This window comes from Aythya marila (genome assembly GCF_965140915.1).
Source record: "Aythya marila genome assembly, chromosome: 7".
NCBI lineage: Eukaryota > Metazoa > Chordata > Aves > Anseriformes > Anatidae > Aythya > Aythya marila.
In genome coordinates this window covers 28,107,083-28,125,282 of record NC_139048.1, presented here as the reverse complement: position 1 = coordinate 28,125,282, position 18,200 = coordinate 28,107,083, and the positions used below count along the sequence as shown (strand labels likewise).

General features: G+C 41.6%; 1 protein-coding gene across 1 annotated transcript; it reads right to left on the bottom strand.

The window, feature by feature from the left end:
• Positions 1–753: 753 nt before the first annotated feature.
• Positions 754–18,198, bottom strand: TIMM23B (translocase of inner mitochondrial membrane 23 homolog B). Its single transcript, XM_082765116.1, has 7 exons — positions 18,047–18,198; positions 17,758–17,816; positions 15,162–15,255; positions 14,874–14,958; positions 12,523–12,581; positions 9,878–9,988; positions 754–1,378 (listed from the first exon to the last, which is right to left on the bottom strand). Exons 1-7 carry the CDS (start codon positions 18,147–18,149, stop codon positions 1,263–1,265), a joined length of 627 nt encoding a protein of 208 aa, XP_082621242.1. The 5' UTR covers positions 18,150–18,198; the 3' UTR covers positions 754–1,262.
• Positions 18,199–18,200: the final 2 nt, after the last annotated feature.

The window sequence follows — 18,200 nt, the reverse complement described above, 5'->3', positions numbered from 1 at the left end:
CCTCAAGAAAGGTTTCTTGACAGAGAGAGAAAGAAAGGTAAGCACTTACACTTTTTTTCTACTGCCCTATTGTTTCTGTTTTGTTGGGTATATCATAGTTATCAAAAGTTTTGCATTACGTTACCTGCTGAGCAGTACAGTACATTTCTTGCCTTTTTCCCTGACCTTTGCATTATCTCTGATCTATTTAGTTATCCTACTTAAAAACTTAAATAGCTTTTATACAATAATTTTAACTAGCAAATTAATTCACAATTCACCATTCAATTCATTTGCAAAAAATACTTCATACCTGCTTTTGCTTCAACACTGAAGAACACGTATATCTATCTATCTTGCCAATAACCTACCAATACTACTTAGGGAGGTAGAAGGGAATGCATTAATTATAAATCCTGTAATAGAAAACAAGAGTAGCACTTCTGTGTCTTGGTTTCTGATTATTGGCTGAACAAGTTTTAAGGTCCTAGAAGGCCTAAATGTTTTTATAACCCAATGACAGGGGTCTTCCAACAGTTACTGGGTTTCAGGCACAGCACCAAAAAACAACTACTTTTGTGTTGGTTACAAGTCAGGGAGCAGGGTCAGCCAGCCCCTGCCCAGTATGCCTCACTACCATTGTGCATCACCCATTAGTTCTTTTCCTCTCACCCAACTCCCTCATGACTCTATCCCAGCAGTCCTTCTAAACTAAATTAAGGAGCAGCCCCTCATTGTCTTAGCAGCAGGAACAGCAAAGCATAGGAAGAAGTGTTGCGTAAGTACCACCCTTTTTATTAATTCCAGTATCCCTTTTAACAGCTTATCCTGAGCTGCACGAGTGCCAAGCCTTGCCCTGTGCCAGCCGCTGCTGGAGCTCTGGGTGTTGAAGGAGTGCAGTGCAGCTCTACGGACACAGACTTTATTAGGAGGCGCTGTCGGGGTGGGACATGCCACCCAACCGAGCAGCAGGTACAGCTACGGGACTGGAGCATGCTGTGGAGCTCTGGCCCAGGGCTAGCTGGCGAGCATGTCAGGGAGACTCTATCTCAGTGGCCACTCTGCTCACTCGCGGGTCCAACAAATATTGCTGCCTCCAGCAAGCAGCTGGCAGGAGGGAAAGGGCCAGTCCAGCCAAATGGTGTCAAGAGGTTCCTCCCAGCGTAGCTTCCCTTGGTTTCACGCTAATTGTAAATAAAATAGGAAGGGGCACCAGACAGGTCTTGCAACTGATTTGATTGGTGACTGCAACCGTGTCCTCTGTCCAGCGCTGGCTGCCCTGCTCAGAGCGACTGCCGGGCTATGGAGCCCTTCATGTGCTCCCAGTTGTTGTACAGAGCGTAGAGGCCAGTGAGCGTCAGGCCTGCGATACCACCGCGTGCTATCCCACGTACTCCACCTACAAAGAAAAAGATTAAAACTCAGAGTTCTTGCTTCCAAGAAATGGTTAACTGCAGCAACTTCCAGGAATTTGTCCAAATCCAGAAACATCTGAACACCGGTTTGCTTTTTTAGAGTAACCTTCCAGCAAGGGTACCTGTGAGACTTCCACCCTCCCATCAAACCAGCTCCCAAGCTCAGGAGAGGTAACTCCCTAATCCACCCACTAATTCTGATGGTTTGGCTGCCTGTCAAATTCCTGCTGACGTATTGGCGCTGTGGCCTTAGCAAAGCACTACAGAGCAGTTCACACAGTAATAACTGACCACAACAGGAGCTGCTGTAGACATAACCTGGGGCACTAGAGAGTCATGAGGGCCATCAGACAGAGCCTATCGCTGCTTTCGTGTTTTGGGAATTTTAAGAGCTTGGTGGAGGGGGAGGTGGAGATGAAAGGGATCAACTGGCAAGAATTTACTAGGGCATGCACTGGGTAACTTTCTCGATTTTTATTACTATTCATCTTCAAAGTCACCTTGCAATGGCAAAAACTGAGTCACATGGACAAACATGTTTCTTAAAGCTGCTTACTCAAACCTTGGTCAGGCTGTGTGCAGTTAGCAGTGTGTTCTGGGAACACCTGAGCACTTGAGCCTCCAACACTGGGGAAAATTCACTGAGTTTTGATTCTGCAATGTTTATCAATCCCAAACTAAGCAAGCCAGATATGTGTACAGTATATAGGACAAGGACAGTTTCAATGTACAGCTAGATAAAACCTGCCTGCTTTATTGGCAAAACTGACAGTGGGATTCAAGCTGCTCAGTCTTTGAAAGGAAATGCATCCCAGCAATTGGTGATTTACCCCCCCCTCCCCCCCAATTATGGCCCATAAACTGTCTCACAGGTTTGCCTTTAGGCTTGTAGTGAGGCAGGAAGCTGTTGGCTGCAGCTACACTGAGGCAGCCTTACATGTGTTGCAAGGTTAGATGGATGTCAGCGGAGCTGTTAAAGCAATTCTGGTTGCCTGGGCACGCAGTGGAACCAGGAAGCTGCAGAGGGCACAGCCGCACTCGGACTTGGAACTAGAGGTCACAGCTGGCTACGCTGCTCGGAAGCTTCATTGCCAGGCTGGCTGTGGGTTGGGTTTTTAGGGATACGAGTTTGCTGCCCTAACTGCTGAGAGCTCAACAGCTCTAAGCAAAGCTCCAAGCAGTACGGAAAGCTGTGCCACTTCGGTACCTACCTGCCTAAACCAGGCTTTAAGGGGACTCAAATATAGGTGCCTGCTTTTGGTAACTTATCCTCAGTTTGTTGCACAAAAAGCCTTTTCACATGAAGGGCTTGCAGCTGAGTACACAATGGTGTGCACAGGATAATCCAGCTGCAAACAGCTTCTGGCAAAAAGCCACAGGTGACATTTAAAGGACACTTTGTGCAACACTGATGTGTGGGATTACCTGTAAAAATACTGAATGCTTGTTACTTTGTGGGGAAAAATGAATGAAACATGAGCCTGGTGTTCTGCTGTTTATGTGAAGTAGCAATTCTTCATGGAAGAAACTTCCAAAAGAGGGCTCCTACCCTCTTGCAGCTATACAGGGAAATGCGTGAAACATGAACATCCTCACAGAGCACAATGCAGTACAGGGCTATGGCTGTTTCTGTAGGCCCTTTCCTTGACCTCCAGGTCTAATTTCCCTCTTTTCACCTTGAAATGGTGTTCTTCCTAAGGAAGAAAGGTAGGTTGGAGACTGATCAAGCCTTGTTTCAGGTTCTGGGAAGTTAGGATTGTCTAAGAGAAATATTTTTAATTTGGATAGCTGAGCCATTTTGTAGCATCCATACAGACTTGGGCACGGTGCTGCTAAGATGGCTTCAGCATATGGAAATACACACACCTCTTAACACCTCCTTTGTGCCAGGAGCAGTACACCAGGTGAGGATGGCAACCCTAAATCCACTTAAAACGTTTCAACTGCATAGGCCTAAAGCAATCTGTGGCTCCTGTAGCCAGTTTATGGTACCTACGACTTCGCTGAAGATGTTTCAGTAGAAGCCTTTCATGAACAGAAAATAACCTTGTGCAGTTCATATTAGATGCATTACAAGTTAGTTTGGAAAGTAATCAGAACAGGAACCCCATGAGAAGTGTTTCTTAACAAGTTCTCTGTTTCTGCTATGAAGTTTTACAAAAAAAAAAAAAAACAAACACAAACAAAACAAACAAAAAAACCCTGCCCTGTAACTTGGTCTCTGAGCTACCCAAAGTAAATTAAAAAAAAAAAAAAAAAAGATTAAAGAAAGAACTTTCCTCTCCACAACTGGTTAGATTTGCATTTGAGTAAAAACCTCCAGGTCTGTGGCAAACATCAAACAGCAATGCACTGCAGAATGCAGCCCAGTTGCTGGGCAGGAAATATTAAGCCCTCTGAGAAGATTACCTTGTGTTTAAAAAAATAAAATTCTCCACTCCCATCTCAGCTGTGTTTCCACGATAGACCAAGTTCTCACCCCTCCTCTACAGTCACCCTTTGCAAGCCTCAGATACCAAGTCTGCCTTGATAAACCCTGCTAGAAATGTGGTTATAAGCCTCTAATCTTGCATGTTGGAGTAAGATAAAGTTCCAGCTGACAGACACTTGTGAAAGCAGGTATTTTTGAGATCGGGCCGCTTTCACAGCAGTTGAGAAGCTGTGGCTTTCTGAAGGACCATCTGATGATCTCTAAAATGACAACTTCATGTGCTGCTTGGCTGCAGCTGATGCACCCTTCCACCAGAGTTCTGTCCCTATGAAATGTTTCAGAGTAGACTGCAGTGACTCCACACTCTAACAGCACAGCTCTGCATTTCTCGTGGCAGGAGCCACTTCTAACACTGCATTTGACTCACAGTAAGGAAGACCATGACCTACATCATATAACATAAGAACAAAATCTTTTTTTAGGACCTCACTGCCTCTATTTTCAGAATGTGTTACTTCACTATCACTTTGTGAGATATTTAAAGCAAGAACATCCAATGGTAAACATTAGAAATACCTTAACTGAAAACCCAGACCCTTATATTGCCATACAAAAGCACTGTAACAGCTAAAATATAATTAGTTTTGCCTTTCTCTCCGATACTCAGAATGCAAACAGCTTCCCTTCCTTTAGGGATTCTAGGAACAAAAGTATTTCTAAAATGACTTAAAAGGGTTGATTTTCCAGATGTACAAGGCAACCTCAGCTTTGATTCCAAATTGAAGTGTGGTGGTAGCTAACTGGACACTCCGAACCTTCAGACAAATATTTGTTGAACATCTGTGGGTGGTCCCATTTCAGGAGAAAACTCTAGGAGTTTCCTTCTGTTGCTCCATGGGAATAATTTAATGAAATCTTTTAAGTGTGGGCCAAGTCTGTGGGTTCAGGAATTACCGAGGAAACTGTAATAATTTTCCTTTCAGAAGCAAGAAACATTGCAGAGAAATGTTCTGTTTTCAAACCGCTGCAGCTCAGACAGTACCTCGGTGAAAACACAGAAACAAGAGCCTAAAAGTGAGAAAATTTCCTGTAGCAACCATGTTGAGAAGGCCACATTAGGAAAAAATGGAAGCATTTACCATTCAATTTACAATTCATAGCTATTAAAGCTGTTGAAGTTGTATGGCATGCAATAAAATTCCATCTTACTGAGTGAGGCCAGCAGCACTTAGTTACAGGAGACCAGTGCAGGTACTGTAAAAGGCAGCACGAACCCTGCAGATCTCTGCAGCAGGGAGAGCTTCGTTTGCTGTTTCTGCTTAGCAGATCTGGTCAGATGGCAGCGCTGACTCAGTGGCCACGAGTATTGTTGGACACGAACCCTCAAGTAACCAAAAAAAAAAAAAAAAAAAGCCTTGACAAGCTGTTACCTTGAACATCTGCTTGGAATTTGCCCTTATCTTGCTCACTTCAGACCTGAATCAAAATTCTTTCAGCAGGCACCATTTGATTAATAGTCCTATAGACTTGTTATGATGTTAAAGGAGGTTTTAACAGAGATTACTCATTTCTAAAGTGGCTGACATAAAGCTTAAGTTCAGAAGCAAACCATTTACTTGCTTTTCTCCAAATAACGCAGAAAACTAAGATATCCCAGAGCCATACCTGCAGCAGTCTGCAAACAGCTCCTTTCCATCTCCCCCACCTTCCCAAACAGAACTGAGAGAAGCCTGTCTGGCCCTAAGAAAAAGATTGAACCCAAAGGGAAGATCCTCTTACAGCTGTAGATGTACTTAGCTTACCCAGCTGCCCTCAACTCCTACCTGCTGCAGTCACAACACTGATCTTTAGTTCTGTCTAGACTTTACTGCTAGCAATATAATATTTATCCCTTCTTAATTAATTAGTGATATATTGACTGAGGTCTTAAAAGGACAACTATTGCCTTCAGTTATTGCCAGCATGCATTTCTCTTCAGATGGAACGATTTTATACTAAATGATGTACCATCTGCTGTGCAAAAGCATGAGGAATCCTATCAGTTCCCTACTGCACAGAAGTACAGTAAACAAAATAATTTAATTTGTCCAAAGGACTAGTCTGTTCTTGCTCCTATCTCCTCTGCTGTCCAATGGAAAAAAAAAATCTAAGAAACAGAACAGCTACAACCTGAGTAATGCTCAGATAAAAGTTAACAGTTATTTAATTTTTCTGTTCAGTGAACTCCATGTCGGGAGATTCAGTGAGAAACCACTGCCTGTCACCCTGGGTCAGAGCAAAGTCCCACCTGGTTCGGTATCTTTCCTCCTGACGGATCAATACCGTGAGCCGAAGAAGGCGGGTAGGATCCTCACCCACCTGTACCTTTGTGACATGGCCGGAACCACGTGCATCACTGATGGGTGAGGGGGAATAAGTGGCAGAGTGCACAGGGACAGGCAGCGCTTGGAGTTCTGCTACTTTCAGAGTCCAGTATAACAATGAGAAAATGAAAGATGTTTGATTTAGAAAAGAGCTTGAAAACGTATACAAGAGCTAAATATGTATTTGTTCTGAGCTGGCAGAACTAACAGACCTTCATTTCTACCTTGGTTTGAAGCTGAAGAATAAAGAGTAACGTCTGATTAGAAGGAAAAGCCATCCTGGTGGACTTAGGGAATCAGACTGCCATCTAGTCAATCCTGTTTTAGTTTTGCTATGTTGCAACACTATTTTGTATGCCACTGACAAGGAAACACAAAGACTTTTTTTTTTTCATCCATCCCATAAACTGAGAGTTCTGGATAAAAGTCAGGGTGGGAGCTTGCAGTGTAGATTTCATGAAATGCAAAGTTTAGTGTAGCTAGCTAGTGCTGTACTTTAGTAATGCAACATTTGGGATAAAAGCTAGCCAATAATCCTAGTATTAAATTTCACTTCAAACCAGTGTGAAAGCTAGAGGTGTGCTGCCTCCAGGTTCCTCTAACTAGTTCTGCTTTCAACACATCTGTTCACCTAAGGCACACCCGAGATGGGTTCTACGTTAATGCTAACTGTGGTGAGCTGACAGCGCCTGACTCACTGCAGGCCCATCAGAAGCCTTGGGGGCTGAGCTGCTTCAGTCACTTGCAATGGGGAACTTTCAGTGACTAACCCTGCTTCCAACGAACATAGGAGGACAGAACGTCCACAGTCCTCACTGCAGGCTTTTTTAGACCTCTGTGCATAAGCTGTGTGAGTTAGGTAGCTTTGCACAAAACTGCTTGCAAACCAATGGCTATAGAGTGTGGGTGCCTCAGAAAGCTTTTTTTTTTTTTTTTCTGACTGCTAGTATTTTGGTAATGATTAACACCTCTGCAAGGACAACTTGTGAAAACTGGGACCAGTTTGGGGCAACAAATTTCAACCTTCAAGAAATCTTTTCCTTCTGTCCACTCATCCCCCTCACCAAAGGCTTCATCACTCCAGTTTCAGAAACTCTGTCTCAGGGAGGCTTTGTATTATACACAAAAGGGGATTTTTTTTCTGTGCAGCGGAATTGCTGATGTTTGTTCCATCAGTGCTATGCCAGGAAGTCATAACAAAAAAGCCAGGAAGTCATAACAAAAAAAGTTGCCTTCCTTTATACAGTTTCTTTTTAAACACATTCCTTACCTCTTTACAAAACAGAAATGATGGAAGTGGAAACTCTGAGTGCTTGAACAACGCTGCCTCTACCAGCTCTGTGTCCACCCCTTCTGAATTACAGAATAGTCTTGATTTGATAAGGGGTGTTTGTGGGAGCTTCTGGCTGTCACTAAACTGATGAGGGCTTTATAGGAAATATTTCAGCCTTCCAATTTTTCTTTTTTAATGCCAACACAACATGGCATTCCACAAAACCCCATGATTACAAGCTTAATACACACCACAGATATGAACTGATCATTTGCATATGGCTCTAAGTATTTCAGGCTTTTTAGATACAAGTATTGACGCTGGGTAAAGGTGTAGCTTTAAAAGGAAGCTCTACCACACTGAATTAGGAAGGGCACTCTGGTATAAGGTGACAGGAAAGGAAGCATGGGAGAAAAAGCAAGATGGGTAGAACAGAGAAAGGGGGGATGGAAGAAAATAAGGTTGGAATTCAGCTCCTCAAACAGTTGTAGATATCTTTCACACTTCCAGAATTAAGGCTTTACCTTCAAGATCTACTTTGCCACTCAAATTCCCTATATATGGTGAAAATACATTTTAGTTCCTGTGCCTTTAGTTCCTCCTCCTCCTTAAGTAGGAGGCATACTTGAAATACAACACTGTAATGAACACAAACTTATTCACTATGTTTACCTTTATCAGTGTGACTATTACCTCAATAGATCTTATGTTACAAAACAGAAGTGCCACTGTGCTCGGGGAAGGTATTATTATGTCAGATGATGGCATGTGACAGGAGTACTTATGCATGGTTACACAGCACCAAAAGAGGCTGCACATCATGCCACCTCTACTTCTGAAAGGCACGGGGGAAGCTTCCTCTGGAGTGCAAGATGGCAATTCTCCTTAATGACTTTGTACAGAAAATGTTAGAATTCGATACTGCCAACCTATCCTGCTGTTGTTGGCAATCTGACACATCACTCATGAAATTCCAAATAAGTAACATTACAAGAGAGCCATATGTTCTTGCAAGGGTAAGTGCACAAGCTAGCACTTACAAGACTGCTCAAGCCAATTACTTTTGCTTTTAATTAGGTTAGGTGAAGAAGAGAATAAGATTTCTCATGCTGTCTTGTTCTATATATACAGATGACATTCAGGAATATTTCTAAGGCACTAAGGCTCAGTAAGGTATGCAAAAGCACATGGGTTAGCTGTAAACTATCTCCTTAGTAACATACAATCTAACCTTTACCAAGATACTTAAAACTCATGTATTTTTTTCCCATGGTAATGTCAATCTGTGGTACCCAATAATCCTCTTAAAAAAAGCATTTTTTCAATTGTTGAGCCTGGAATACGTGTTAGCAGAAGCTTTGCTGATGCAGTTCAGCCCCCCTCTTCTGCAAACAATTCAGTATTCATCAGCCAGCTAACCTTAAATCCACGCTGTTCTCAAATAACATTGTTTGCTGGTCTTGATCACTATGCAAAGAGTAGAGTCCTACCATAAGGCAACAGCTGCACAAACAACTAAGTTATATCTTTACAAATATATTGATTTTTCTGCACATTTTAATGATGTGAATCCATAAAAACTCAGCTTTACCAAAAACTTTTCTCAAGTATTAAATCTGAATTACTGTGTGCTTTTTTTAACCTTCCTCGCAAGTGATTTTAATTAACTCTCATTTCAAAAGTAATTCTGTCTCAAATTATTTAGAATTGTACTGGACAAATATCACTATTTCATCTACGGTTAGAGAAGGCCACAGTCTCACCTTACTTTAATATATCTGGTCGTTGCTTAACCTCAATCTGACAGCATCAACCTACGTTTTTTTCTTTACTTGCATAAATAAATAATTTCCATTAGCTGAAAGAAGATACTTAACTTCACTGAATCTAGCAAATAACTGAGACCTAACCCAGCCGTTTTTCATGTAGCTAAGACTCCTGATGGGAAACTTGCACTTCATACAAGTTCCTTTTCTTTCTAACTTGCACAGACCTAACAATAATCCTGAAAGCCTCTGTTTGTTATATACTGAATAAACAGCCTAGTGTTTACTTAGGTTTATAGTGAGATCATACAAAATGCACACCCAGCTCATTCTTAGCCATGTTTTTCAGGTATAGCAGGAATAAAAACCAACACTCTCAAGTCTGCTAGTGGATACAAGGGAATGGGAATTGCCATCCACAATGAAGGGGAGGTTTGGGATGGGAGGTGAGGAATATACAGAACACAACCTGATTGCTTCAAGGCGAAACCTGCTGCAAGTGACATAGCAACAGCTACCTTCCAGTTCTGTGCCTAACGAACCATTTTTATACTCTCTATTATCACAACAAAGCAGTATTTAGGAAAATTAATAATCTTAAAAGAAGAATAAAGCACAAGAGGAAAACTAGAAATATTCCGTCACTCTACCAGTGCTTTTGTATAGCATTCCTGTCAAGGTTCCAGCAGCTATGGTATTCAGGTCATCCTCTGCACCTCGTGTTTTTTCAATGACGACTCCAAATGCACTGTAAAGTAGAGCTGGAAAAGAAAAGCATTAAGAAAGCCATGTTAAAAGTCCCATTCTCTGAAATGTAAGGCTTAGAATTCAGGGTCAGTGTAAATACTTAGAGTATGCACAGATTCTTCCCTTTTCTTAAAGGGTGAGAATCCTCTACCAAATTCTGTCTGTGGTTTTTATGCCAGACCTATTTGTTTCCACAGATGATCTTTCCTTCTCTAGCTGTAATTTGGTTATAAAGTAGAAATTAGTACTAGACATCATGAAAAATGCTACCTCAAGACCCAACAAACAGAATATCTAGAGCACTGACAGAAGCTTAAGCCTATTTTCCTAGTTCCAATTGTTTTATAAAGCTTCTGAAGGTTTAACTCCATACTGGCAGGCTTTATATTGCCCTCTGCATGACACTACTAAGCTATAATATATGTATAATGCAAGTTTTTTAGGTGTAGCATTCAGATTATGGTATCAAGGACTGGACATCAATGGCCTACGTTTCCTGTATATATGCTTATTACATTGCTTAGGATTTGACATTTATGATTGCTTCACCTCTGCCTCATATGACAGCCTTGTCCCAAGGCTCGGGAAAACTCTGAGGACTGTCCCAGAAGGATTACAGGGTGTAATGCATGGGTTTCCAGTACGTATGCACATATAAACTAGGCTTTCTGAAGAAAGGAGAAGCTCCCCCATCTACCCACAAGGAGTCCTGTGATATGTTTCACGGTTACAAAGAACAGGAGTAGGTCGGTGTCTTAAAGTGAAAAAGACACTGCTACTTTCAGCCCTGGCCCTCCAAGAATTAAAATCCTTCCTTCTGCTTTGAGTTCTTCATAAGCAACCATATTAAAGTCAATGAGACAAAAGCATCTTTTTCATGCAGCATAGGCAATGATATTTTCCTTGTCTTAGTAGCATGTCGTATAAACAATGACGGAAAGGAGGAGCCACATTAACCCAGGTGTTAATGTGGGTCTGCTTAGGAACAGAATGACAAAAATTATCAGTAGGGACAAAAGGAATTTGAGACACAGAAATACTGCAGAAGTGAAATCATATGCAAAAATAATTCAGCTTTTTTCAAAGATGTCTCATAACCAGGACAAGGCAGAGCTCAAACCAACTCCCAAAATATCAGTTCTGCTTAACCCTGTGACTCGGGAGCTTATGCTTTACAAGGAAAATAACAATTTGTTGTTGGAATGCACAAATATCTTCTTGAGTAATCTTTCTTCAAACACAGCTGAAAGAAACAGTTAATGTGTCACTCATCCATGAACCTTGAACTGCAGTGTCCCTGCATCTCATCTTTCAGACATGTTTTGATTAGAGTTGAAAAAGAAAATCCCCACCTCAGGCTCCCTCACAAAAAAAAAAAAAAAAAAAAAAAAGAGAGAGAGAGAAAAAACTACTAGGCAATAGGCATCCCCTATGGAAATTGTCATGCCCGCTGTAGTCCAGGATCCCGTCTCTAGCCATGGCCTCTACATTATGCCTCAAAAGTTGATGCCTGAATTAAGCAGCAAGCTAACCTACTCTTTAAAAATAAGACTAAAAAAAAATGTAATAAATGCAACTTAGCCTGTGCTTAGTATTTTTTCAAAATTAAAATATTTGTAGAATGGATTATGATGTGATTTAACTTGTTTTAAAATATCGATGATTTTTCTTCCATTACCACTTTATGGTGTAATGAGTCCCATCATTAGTCTACTTCAAAGTAACTTCTTTTCATCAGTTCTTTCTCCTTTCAAAGTATCTGAGCCTCATTTGTTCTTTTAAGACTGGGGAGCAGGAGGGGAATATACAGAACAAACCCAAGGGTTTGTTCTCTAGGGCATTAGTTATTCCCTTCACTTTTAAGAAGTTGTTTTTCTGAGGCAAACCATGTGATTCTCCCCTCTCCCCAACCTCAGCCTACAGAGAAGTTTCTTTCTCACACCAGGTTTTTGATTGCTCTTTGCCCCTTTTTAACCAGTAGTAATTCAATCTGTCTTAGTTATAAGCAATGTTTAGATCTGAAGTGGGATAGAATCATCTGCAATTTTTCTAAGCTACCACCATAAAAGGATAAATCTTTGTAGTTGCTATCACATTACTTTCACAGAACATTTTGACTTTTTAACTGGAGACAGACATTAGGCAATTGCTCATATGACCAAAATCTTTTTAGGTTGTTAAGGTTACTTCAAAAGGATTCATTTTTTTTTTTTTGCCTTAGGTTGCAAAATTAACTGAAACTTAATAACAAATAAGCATTGCCTACAGTTTTCTGTTATTCTTGTTATTCCATAGCAAGAGTTCTTGCTTCTAATATGCTAAAAATACTGTTTTCTAATTACAGGCCTCTGGCTACTTGTGCTTAAAACTCAATTTTGGCCTTTAATTCCTTTCCAGTGTCTGCTGAAACAACCTCATGTCTCAAAGGAACCTTTGCATTTCTTTTTTCCTGGGGGAAGTCATAAGTAACATTTAGAAGGATACACTTTGCCTTCAAATAGTTACATCTTTATAAATTATTTTCCCATAAAATAACAAGTTCACTTACCCAGAGATCCCAAAGTATTGGCCCATAATGCTCCTTGCCTTGTCACCATATTTAGAATTCTGTAAGGGAGTTTAAAAGGTATTAAAAGCTTTAGTACTATGTTTACATTGAAGGAGCATCCAAAGAATTAATGCTATAGGGTTTATGACAGCAGGTGTAAAGTGTTTACACATTTATTAATAAAACTGAACAAATGAACTAAAAAGACTTCCAAAACAAAGCAGTGCTGAGAAGCACACAACTCGGTAGTACAATCTCTTCTATCATGAATACTACAAATGACAGTGGATGCAATACTCGAGGCAAATATTTATCCCTGTCAAGTCTTAAGAAGAATATCTTTCTTTCACGTCAGACCTGCACCATACCAAGAGTCCGATCTCTTCCTTACAAATGACTTTCTAACCTTAGTACCTTGTTTGTTATGCAGTGACTTCATGTAGCTATTGGGAATGACTGATATGCTTATGCTGATTTAACTGGGTAGAAGAGCTCTAAGAAAGCTAGAGTGCTCTTCCAGAAGCTGCAGGCAAAACTGGCATTGTGTGTCAGGGAAAAAATGGAGTAGATATCAAAAGCAAGTCTGAAAAAAGAGCACATCAGGAGGAAAAGAGGCAGTCCTTCTGTGCTTCCACTTGTCAAAGGCAGCACACAGCAAAAGCAAGGTACCCTGAACATTTCTGCGTGTATGCTTCCGGACTAGCACTAGAGGGATAGCAAGCCCTTAGCACACTCTCATGGAAGCACAAGGCCACTTCTCCTTGGTTTCAGCTGTCTCCAGAACGGAGACAACAGCCAGAAGAAGTGACTGACATTTATCTCCCAGCAGTGTAACACCATCACAGGCACTGTGCTGCCCTGGACAGTTGACTACCACTGGAGTTTAGTGCATCATTTAATGAAATGACACTATCACACACTGTGTTCCTTCTGATTTGAGTTCATTTCTTGCTACTTTTCCTCTTTTATAACTTTCATTAGCAGACACAGGCCATTTCCGAATGTGGTTAGATAATCAGCTAAATTATTATGGAAAACTTCACTTTGAAATCAGAAGAACACCCAAGAGACTGGGGTATTGATAATTTCATTGAGATTATAATCCCCATCTTTTTTTTTGTCAATATTCCATAAGCTTAGAATTGATGAGAAAATTCTAACTTTAACATCTATGACATACCATGAGCTATCCGATGATGGGGGATTAGTAGCAAAATTCAAATTTCAAAAGAAGCATACATTAAGGATAAAATTTAAAGGAAATCTAGAAATGCATGTCACCTCCCTGCCTCTGACTAGGAAAACGTGGAACTTAATATGCTGCTTCAAGACGATGATGACCTTCAATGTGCCTTTTCCCTTAAAGGGCAAGGGCTAAACAGCAGCCTGGGCACTGACTGCCACCTGCTGGGCTGGAGCCATCAAAGTCACACTTAACAGGTATTTGACTCAGCTCATCATGAATGCGTAAGATACAATTCTGTTTATCTAGAACATTACAGAAGAGATGTAATTCTAGTGGAAATACTTTGGTTCAATAGTTTAAAAAGAGTGCAGCTAGTATAAACGGTACTGTGAAATACTGAACTCCTCCTCTAAAATTACCTCTTCCAAAGTATTTTGGAAGAATGAGAATGGTTTCCCCCAGTTATTTCACTTCTCTGATTTACTGTGGCTTCCTCACAGCCACTTGTTATTTTAGTTGTGTCTAAACTACCAGTAACTCTAGGAGTAGCAAACTGCATGAAAAAGGTGTCCCCAGTTTTATTGCAATATTTCAAAGTATCAGAGAAGGTGACAACGTGGGAATGCCATGAGTGTTCGTGGAGGCTGTGATCCAGAAAAAACTGTACCATGCAATGCTTGCTCAGTAGCAGACAGTAATTTCATCTCTAATGCAAATCCAGGCAGGTTCCCCCATTCCTCCAAACTCTTTCTGGTTTTGAAAAGTTCAGGAATGCAGAGAACTTGCTCTTAAATAAATGTGAGGGGGGGGGAAATATCTCAGATTAAACTACATTTCTTCTGGAAATATTTTCAACTCATAAGTGTTTTTATATGTTGCAATAGATTTCCAGTAAATATTGAAATAGAAACCTAGTCTCAAGTACTAAACATAAGTCAGGGAACCTACCGATTGTCACTAAATGAAAAGCAAAAACCTTGAACTGAACAACTTTATAACTAAAAGTGTTTCATAACTTGATGTTGATAAATACCAACTCTCGTTTGTCCTGACCAAAGATACAAAAAATACATTTATTTTTGCAACTTATTCGGATCTTTGTGCAAGCTAGAAGAAAAAACTTTGTCACCAAGATGAACTTTTTATTTTGCAGTAAGGCACTTACTGTACATTTCTAGGTTTTGACCATGCCATGTTCTGAGTCTCCTTCAAGCCAAGCCGCAAACCGTTCAGTGCACCAAATGCTGCCCCTGGCGTTACCAGGAGAAAATGAACAAAAAGACAGTATCAGAAGCAGGCATTGAGAATATTCAAAGTGTACAGTGTGAAGTTAAATAGCTGTTTATGCAAGACTATACATAAAGATTGCAGAATGAGACACTTAAGATCTCTAGTTACTGCTGTAATCAGTTTCATCTGGACAGCTGGGAAACGTACAAACATGACCACCTACCTGTCATGCAACATCCTCCAATGGTAAAAAATGCTAGCTCAAATCTACCCCGAGTTTTGTTGGCTCCTGTAGGCAAGATGAATTCATCTGTATCCTGGCAGGGGAAAACAAACAAACAACTTTGTATTGTGTACCTGCTTTGAAATGTAGGCCTTTTTTTTTAAATGCATGCAATGCTCTAAAAGAAAAGCAGATACAATGAGTATTTCTGGATACCTGTTGTCTACAGCAGCATTCAAATGGAATATGCAACTTATCTATTCTAGTAAGAACAGAAATACTTCAAAACTATAAACTGATTTGAGTGCTCTTTCTTTTCCAGATGTCATAACTTTATAAATGGCATCAGGCAGCCATGAAATTTATATTCTGTGGTTTTTTTTTTGACAACTATTTGCTTATTTATTATCTTTAAGCAGGCAATACAAGACCCACTGTACTTTAAAGGCTCTCCTCTTGTCTGTGTAGTTCCTCACCAAGCAGCCTATACGGATGCAGTAATGCTTAAGGCTTCCCACTACTTTGACAATAAAGGGAAAACCGTCCTTGTATTATACAAAGTATTTCCCTGCACTCAGATATGTGACCTACTGTGAAGAAATGAGAAAAGTAAGGAATGCATTCAAAACCAGTGATGATTAGGCATGAAAAATATGAGGCTGGCAGTTTTTCATTTGTTGTCTTTCTCCCATGAGGACAAGCTTGTGTTCTTATAAAACTAATTAGTCTAAAAAGATGAACCGATAAAAAAACCTGCTGCTAATTAGCACGTGGTAGAGGTATGGTCAGCCAAAGCACTTTTTTCATTATGAGACACTAACAAGATGTACACATGTTGATAAGGTGCCTAAGCATTAAAACCTTTTTTTATGTTTCTGTGCTTTCTAGCCATGGTATTATTCATCCCCTTTTTACTTGGTGCATCACCACAACTGCAGGCACAAGGAATTTGACTCTAACTGGTTTTCTTAGTCCATACTTGGCACTAAGGGTGGATCGTAATAGAGAAGGACATGCAGCTTCTAAAATTATGAATATAGTATTAATAAACTGAACCTGTAACATATTTATCTCCTCTGTAACTACATATTTGGAGAACCGTGGCGTATACGCTAGTTAGCGATTTGTCTACAGCTTTTACTATTCTCCAAAAAGTGGAAATTGAGCAATCACTGTATGTAGTGTCTGTTTTTGCACAGACAAAAACCTAGGAAATCCACTCTCTAGTTCTGTGGCAGAATGTCGTGCCTATTTATAGTGGATGCCTGATGAAGTAAACAAAAGCATTGCAGAAAACGCATTGGTTTCAACCTGCATTGAGGAATTAACAAAGAAAGTAGGTTTTAAAGTCATGAGTACCACCACTAGAGCGTTCATTATGGCCAGCATTCCTGGCCTGTAAGGGCAGGATCAAAATTAAAGATTCTCAACAAAAACACTGGCTTTCACAGGGAGAACTATTCACTCAGTGTTCTGAAAGTGTATTGATGCTCTTTAAATACAAGAGCTATATAAGATGACTTTGGAGAGTATTTTGGGTTGAAGTCTAAATTTCTTGGTATTTTTTTTATTGAATAGTCAACAACAGCAAGCACGATAATTGTGCCAGTGAATCCCTTCCAAGCAGAGGCTGTACTGGGTCTGGCTGGAATGTCCCTTGTTGCCTACCGTTACAAGAATGTTAGGTTGCAATTTTGACTAGAACAGCTTTTAGTGAAAGAAATAGAAAAAACAGCCCTCACTACCACATTCAGAGCTTTCCACTTACAAAAGATGCGGTGACCTGGTGTGCCATGAAACAAAAGGCACAGATTAGCAGATACTATGCAATGGTTGACCTTCAGTGCTACTGCTGCAAAATTTCACGTTCGCACACAATGTAAGCCATATATAAATAAATGAAATAATTGACATGCATCCTTACTGGATTAACTTGAATCTTTTCAGCCTTTGGTAAATATTGTTGAAAAAGAAATACTGGATTTTTATTTTTTTTTCCTCACAGTGGATTGTAGGCTATCACGTTAATTACTACAAAGTCATTAGTGCAATAGCCATGTTATTCTATGGGAATAAAACCCAAAGTTTTACTTCATAAGGGCTTCACTCCAGCTGAGAAGTGACACAGGAAAAGCAGCATAAGATTTATGGCTGCTGTGATGACAGCACATATCTTTGTGGAACCCGTATCAGGTTTTGGCTGAACATCTTTGTCAACTGCTTCAGCTCGCCACAGTACAGAGCGGCGATCCACGTGCACTGCAGAGCTCCTGGCTGCTGTTAGGGGTTGGACGGGCTCGGGGGAGGGTGTGCCAACTTGTGCAAGGCGTGCTGGGCCCATGTGCCTGGAGCGGGAAGGAAGGAGAGCAAGGCCTCTTCTGCTCAACAGCAGTGCGCTGACACAGCTGCCTTGCCTATATTAAAGTGGGTTTTCTTCTAGATGCCACGGCACTGTACGCTTTTAGTGGGAACAACGTAAAAAAATGATTCTTTCAAGGGCTGAAGCCGGGCACGCAGTGTGGAGCACTGCGGGCATTTTGAGGTCTTTGTGCGTGACCGCCTCACCTCGCCTCACCGCGGCCCGCGCTGCGCTCACCTGCACAAGATACCTGGGGTCCAGGTTCAAGTACGGGGACAGGGGGCTCATTCCCGTCACTGGAAGAGAAAAGAAACGCTCGGTCACCGCGGCCGCCTCCCCCCGCCCCGTCAGCCCGCGGGGGCTGCCCGAGGCCGGGCACCGAGCGGGGCTGCGAGCCCCGCACGCGCCGCGCGGGCTGCGCCTCAGGGAAGGGAGCGGGCGGCGCCATCTTGAGCCCGGCAGCCCCTCAGCCCCCCGCCACCCGGCCGCGCCTCGGGGGAGGGCCGGCGGCCGCCCGGCTACTCACGGGGCACCCCGGCCAGGTCGGCGTGCGAGTACCCGGCCCCGCCGGCGCCGAAGAGGCCGCCGAGGCCGCTGCCCTTGGAGTTGCCGCCGCTGCCGCCCTCCATGGCGCCGCCGGGCCCGCGGCCGCCGCTGCCGTAAAGCCGCCCCGCTTTGCG

Excerpts from the sequence above, each read along its gene's own strand:
- TIMM23B (XM_082765116.1), bottom strand. The coding sequence starts at position 18,149 with ATGGAGGGCGGCAGCGGCGGCAACTCCAAGGGCAGCGGCCTCGGCGGC. Across the intron at positions 14,959-15,161 it reads TGGAGGATGTTGCATGACAG|GGGCAGCATTTGGTGCACTG; the intron begins GTAGGTGGTCAT and ends TGGTAACGCCAG. Across the intron at positions 1,379-9,877 it reads AATGCTATACAAAAGCACTG|GTGGAGTACGTGGGATAGCA; the intron begins GTAGAGTGACGG and ends TTTTCTTTGTAG.